Source organism: Grampus griseus (genome assembly GCF_964374135.1).
Source record: "Grampus griseus genome assembly, chromosome: 11".
NCBI lineage: Eukaryota > Metazoa > Chordata > Mammalia > Artiodactyla > Delphinidae > Grampus > Grampus griseus.
This window is the reverse complement of record NC_139005.1, coordinates 90,636,447-90,642,353: the sequence shown is the minus strand read 5'-3', so window position 1 is coordinate 90,642,353 and position 5,907 is coordinate 90,636,447. Positions and strand designations below refer to the sequence as shown.

At 47.6% G+C, this 5,907-nt stretch overlaps 1 protein-coding gene across 1 annotated transcript; it reads right to left on the bottom strand.

The window, feature by feature from the left end:
- Positions 1-1,405: 1,405 nt before the first annotated feature.
- LOC309829571 (heterogeneous nuclear ribonucleoprotein A1-like) lies at positions 1,406-2,762 on the bottom strand (the record flags this gene model as incomplete). The annotated part of the gene is given in 2 exon segments (XM_082665560.1): positions 1,406-2,651; positions 2,655-2,762. Coding segments are annotated over 2 exon segments (939 nt in total). The 3' UTR covers positions 1,406-1,820.
- Positions 2,763-5,907: the final 3,145 nt, after the last annotated feature.

Here is a 5,907-nt window from a genome sequence, read left to right as displayed (position 1 = left end):
TGCCACTGTCATCATTCCACCCAGGTGAGGTCTTCAAGGATGAATCATTGCGGGCCAGCCCTGCAGGTTTCACGGAGACTGGAGCCCTGTAGGTTTTTACTAACAAAAAGTAAAGAAAAATTCTGATTGTTCCCTGTGTGTCAGGGAGGACGAGGGCTCTGACTTATTCCTTGACACATCCTCAGAGCCTCAGAGCCTAGTACATAGTAGGCTTATAGCAGGGGAGGGTCACGGTGACTGTAATCCCTGCGGGGGGCAGAGGCAGGACTTGAAGGTGGAAATACTGAGCCCAGATTTCCGAGGCCTGAATGAAAGCAAATCAGGATCAAACAGCATGGGGCGCACTAAGAGTTTGCCTTAACTATTTTTTTGTTTGTTTTTTAAAAAATTATTTATTTGGCTGCACTGGGTCTAGTCACGGCACGTGGGATCTTCATCTCGGCGCACGGGCTTCCCTCTCGTTGTGGCACGTGGGCTTAGTTGCCCCGTGGCATGTGGGATCTTAGTCCCCTGACCAGGGATCGAACCTGAGTCCCCTGCGCTGGAAGGTGGATTCTTAACCACTGGACCACCAGGGAAGTCCCTGAACTCTTAATTATATATGTTTTTAGAGTAACCTTTAAATGGTTACTTTTAAAGTACTCAAAAAATGGTATAGATGATCTTATTTGCAAAGCAGAAATAGAGACACAGATGTAGAGAACAAACGTATGGATACCAAGGGGGAAGGGGTGGGTGGGTGGGACGAATTGGGAGATTGGGATTGACATCTATACACTATCGATACTGAGTGTAAAACAGATAACTAATGAGAACCTACTGTTTAGCACAGGGAACTTCACTCAGTGCTCTGTGGTGACCTAAATGGGAAGGAAATCCAAAAAAGAGGGGATATATGTATACGTATAGCTGATTCACCTTGCTGTACAGTAGAAACTAACACAACACTGTAAAGCACTTATACTCCAATAAAATTAATAAAAATAAATAAAAGTACTCAAAGCCACACAAGCTTGTAAGTTTTGAAGTCCAGAGCACTTTTTTTTTTTAAATTATGGTAAAACTACATAACATAAAATTTACCATTTTAACCTTTTTTTTTTTCAAGAGGGTATTCAATTGTTTATTTATTACACGTGATAATGGATGATACACAAGCTTCACTCCCATCTATATCTGGTACCATAATCCAATTTAGATATATTGCATAGGGTGTGCCAACAATCATATTAATAATCAAAAAACTCCATGACTTTTCTTGGGTGACCCTCTTCACGGTGAACTCCAGGTCACAACGCAGTAACTGTCAGTTCAACTACACCAAGGTTTCGGAAGACAATAGCTTCTCCACCAGAGCAGGTTTTAAATAAATTTTGAATGGAACCTGGCATCACTCTGAAGGAATACTAACTTCACACTGTTGGGGTAGTTTACCAAAATGGCTTCAGAGTAGACTAACTTTACACAGCACATTTAAAAAAAAGGCCCATTTATTCAGCGTCACGATCAGACTATTACATTTAGCAATCAACAGCATGGGTGCAAAAAAATAAAAATTCTACATTAAAACCCTTTGTTGGAATGCTTTCCACTTTCCACAGAAGAGAAACTAAAATAAACTTTTATACAATTAGTCACAAATACAGTCCTCGAGTTTTTTTGCCCATACACGTGAGTATTGTCTAAAACATGTCTTCTTTGTAGCAGCCAGGCCCTGCCAGCGCTGTGCTTGGCTGAGTTCCCAGATCTGCTGTAACCTGTAGCTTCCCTGTCACTCCTCTGGCTCCCCTCTCCTGCTAAGCTTTGTTTCCTGGCAGTCATCAAAACCTCCTGCCACTGCCGTAGCTACTGCTGCTGGTGGAACCGCCATAGCCACCTCGGTTTCGGGGTTTGGCAAAGTATTGGCCTCCACCACCACAGGGGCCAGAACTTCTGCCTCCAAAGTGTCCTCCTTTCATGGGTCCAAAATTTGAAGATTGATGGTTGTAACTGCCCAAATCATTGTAGCTTCCACCACCTCCAAAATGGCTTCCATCATTACCAAATCCTTTATAGCCATTTCCACTGCCACCACATCCACTGCCACCACATCCCCCACCACCACAGCTGCCACCAAAGGCACCTCGACCACTGAAGTTTCCTCCACGACCACCACCAAAGTTTCCAGAACCACTTCGACCTCTTTGGCTGGATGAGGCACTAGCCGTCTCTTGCTTAGATAGGGCTTTCCTTACTTCACAGTTGTGGCCATACACAGTGTGGTATTTCTGAATGACAATCTTGTCTACAGAGTCATGGTCATCAAAGGTTACGAAGGCAAAGCCTCTCTTTTTGCCACTGCCTCGATCAGGCATGATTTCAGTCCGTTCAATTTTCCCACACTGTTCAAAATAATCTCTTAGGTGATGTTCTTCAGTGTCTTCTTCAATGCCACCAGTAAAAATCTTTTTCACAGTTGAGTGGGCACCAGGTCTTTGAGAATCTTCTATTGAGACGGCCCTCTCTGGTTCCACAACTCTTCCACCCACCTTGTGTGGCCTTGCATTCATGGCCGCGTCTACCTCCTCCACAGTGGCATATGTGGCAACCCCGAAGCCTCTGGAGCGCCTGGTGTCTGGATCCCTCATCGCCACACAGTCTGTGAGCACTCCTCACTGCTCACAATGGCTCCTCAGACTGTCATCGGTTGTTTCAAAGCCCAGACCTCCGATGAAGAGATTCCTCAGCTGTTTGGGCTCTTTGGGTGACTCTGACTTAGACATGACGGTAGTGGAGGCGGGGGGGGGGGGGGGGGGAGACGTCAACGATGCTTACTCAGCGGCGTCCACGGGCAGAAAGGCCATTTTAACTATTTTTAAGTGTACCTTTCAGTGGCACTAAGTACATTCACATTCTTGGGCAACCGTCACCACCATTCACCTCCAGAACTTTTTCATCATCCCCAACTGAAACTCTGTTCCCATTAAACAATATGCCAATTAGATTTTATGGTTTAATGATGGGTCGGTGGTGGGGGTCTGGTCAGGTGGAATGGGCTTCTATGGGAGTTGGTGGGTATCCCATCGCTGGAGGTGAGCAAGCAGACTGGTGTCAGATACAGGGATTAGCTGAATGGCACTAGTCTATGACTCTGTACTGGTCTTTACCAGGATTCTGTCGGAGGATGAGATAAAAAGCCTCACTTGTTGCTGAGGTGGGAGGTTTTGCTGTGTGGGTTTTTTGTGTGTCCCAGGGGACATGATTTGACCTGCAGTTTACCTGGATTAAAAAAAAGCTGTCCAGTAATGAGGCTCCATCATACCTCACACAGTCCACAACCTCATCAGGCCAGTGTGAGTCCAGACCTGAGACATGGTGAGTTCATTCGTGCTTCTGCCCATTGCATCACTTTCCAGAATACATGATAGCCCCCCTCCACCCCTGCAAGAGGGTGCAGACACTGTTGGTTGTCTACTTAACAGCCATCCCCCTGCCCCCTCGATGACAGACCTTCACTTTGTTGGGGATTCAGATGTACTCAGGGAACGTGTGCCCAGTGCCAGGGCATGAATCATGATCGTTCTAAGGTGTGGACTCTGAGCCATGTTGTGGTTGTTCCATTCCTCTTTGCCTCTGTAATCATGGTGGTAAATTCCAAGATGGGTGGATGACTTGGTCAGGAGCTCAGGAGTGGCTTGTCTGAGCTGAGCCCTGAAGGGTGAGTGAGTTAACTGGGGGTTGGGGTTGGGGTGGGGCAGTGCTAGAGAGAACAGCATGTACAAAGGCCCTGTGGTCAGTAGGGTATGAAACTTCTGAGGTGAGAAAGCCAGCCTGTATGTCTAGAGTGCAGAGAATCTGGAGAGGGTGGCAGGGCCCAGACCCCAGAGGCCTTGCGGGATGGGCCAGGAAGTGGGTCTTTAACTCAAGAACAAGTGAAGGGTTTTAGGTGTGTGTGTTGGGGCTTGGGGGTGCAGGTGTTATAAAACATGGTCAGATTCGCCTTTTGAGATTGATTCTGATTGTGTGTGAGGAAATCACTGGGGGGAAGGCAGAGTTGATGCTTTAATCTTCTAACTTTATGTCCAGTAAAAGTCCAAAAGCCTCCACAGTTTCAGAGATCCCTGGACACTTATGTTTTCACCACTTCCCCTGCCATTCTTCCTTCTTCCTGAGCGATTTCTGCTCAGTACTGTGCTGACTCAGACATGAAACTTCACCCCTTCTCCATTTCCATAAAACCCTCCTCTTGACAAATACTGGTGAGTGGAACATAGATCTCGGGGTCATAGAGAGGGGTGATATCAGGTCCCACACAGAGGACACTTCACAGGGCATCTTAGATAAGTCTATTCTTCCAGACCTTTTGGGGATACTCTGTTCCCTCCCCTCCCCCAGTCCAGTAGTTCATCTCCAGATCTTCCCCCAACCCTTTGCCTGGTCACCTCGGCTCCTCTCTCCTCCTCCCCTTCGCTTGTCTTTGGGCTCCCCTCCCCTCTACCAGGGGGCATTGGAACTGTAGGATTCATCTCCCGCTGACACACAGAGCAATTCCGCTCTCCCTAGCTCCCTCTCCAAGCTTGCAGATCCCAAGTCACAGTTCACAAACCTGACCATGACTTCTGTTCATTTTCTCCTACTCCTGCCTTTGATGGAGCCCAGCCTCCCATTTGCAGCCTTTTTGCAGCCTTTTTGACACCTCTGGCGGTTTTGTTAACTTTCTTGTTACTTTCAAGCATGAAAAAGTCCAAAGTTAAATCTCACATCTGATTGAACACCCACCTCCTCAGTTCCCAGGGCCTTACTGGAGAGACTTGGAGGGGGTGGGGTGGCCTGCTCCTTTACCCCCCTTCCCCCTGTCCTTTGGGTCCCTTTCTTCTCTGGTGGGCTATGGTGGGGACAAGAAACACAGAAAGGGCCTCATCTCTTATCAGGTGGCGCTGCCGTGGTCCTTTCTGTGTGATGTCCCTGCTTCTGTGGCCCTCATTGGTGGCTCTTGATGTCCCCTGTGTGGCAGGTGTCTATGCAGTCTGGATAGACGGGCGACGGAAGGAGGCTGTACTGGCATTTGTGTTGGATGAATGAGTGGCAGGATGGTGGATGGATCGGTGGTGCACAGATGGGGGGAGAGGGACTCCGAGAGATGGAGGAGGGAATGGAAGGCATTGGGCGTTCGCACCTGGAGGTCTCTGACTGCCCCTGTCTGGCCCTCAAGCCCCATGGCAACATCTGAGAAGGCTCAGCAGTACCCATTCTTGATCCTCAGTCGGTGGGCAATGGGTAGAGAACGCGGTGGGAGAGTAACCGGGGAGGGGTGAGGGAGAGAGGGGATGGGTCTTCTCACCGCAACTTGGGGTCTAAAAGCTAAGATTCCAAGTGCCAGGGAGGGTGAGGCAAATGGGACTCAAACAATTTGAGAGTCTGGGTTTGCAGGTGTCAGAGGGAAGAACAAATCTGACTCCATATTGGATCTGTTTCCTTTAACCTGTGTATTCTATTGCTTTTGCTACACGTTAATCACTAAAAGAATGTTGTCTATAACCTGAAATATACGGGATAACCTATTCTCAAGGCTCTGACCTTTACAGGTATAACACTTTTCCATTCATATAGAGCTAAAAAGTTGCAGAACACAGAATAACATTTGTCTTGTTGGAGGTTTATAGGAACATCGACCAGATCTATAAGCTGCAAGAATAAAGGTTTCCGGCACCAAGAAGTTTACAACAACCAGCCACGCCCCCTCCCCTTTTAGTATAAAAGAAGCCTGAATTCAAACCCCGGTAAGACGGTTCTTTGGGACACTAGGCAGCATCTTCTTGTTCTGCTGGCTTTCAGAATAAAGTCACTATTCTTTGCCCCAACAACTCATCTCTCGAGTTACTGGCCTGTTGTGTGGTGAGCAGTATGAGCTTGGACTCAGTAACACAG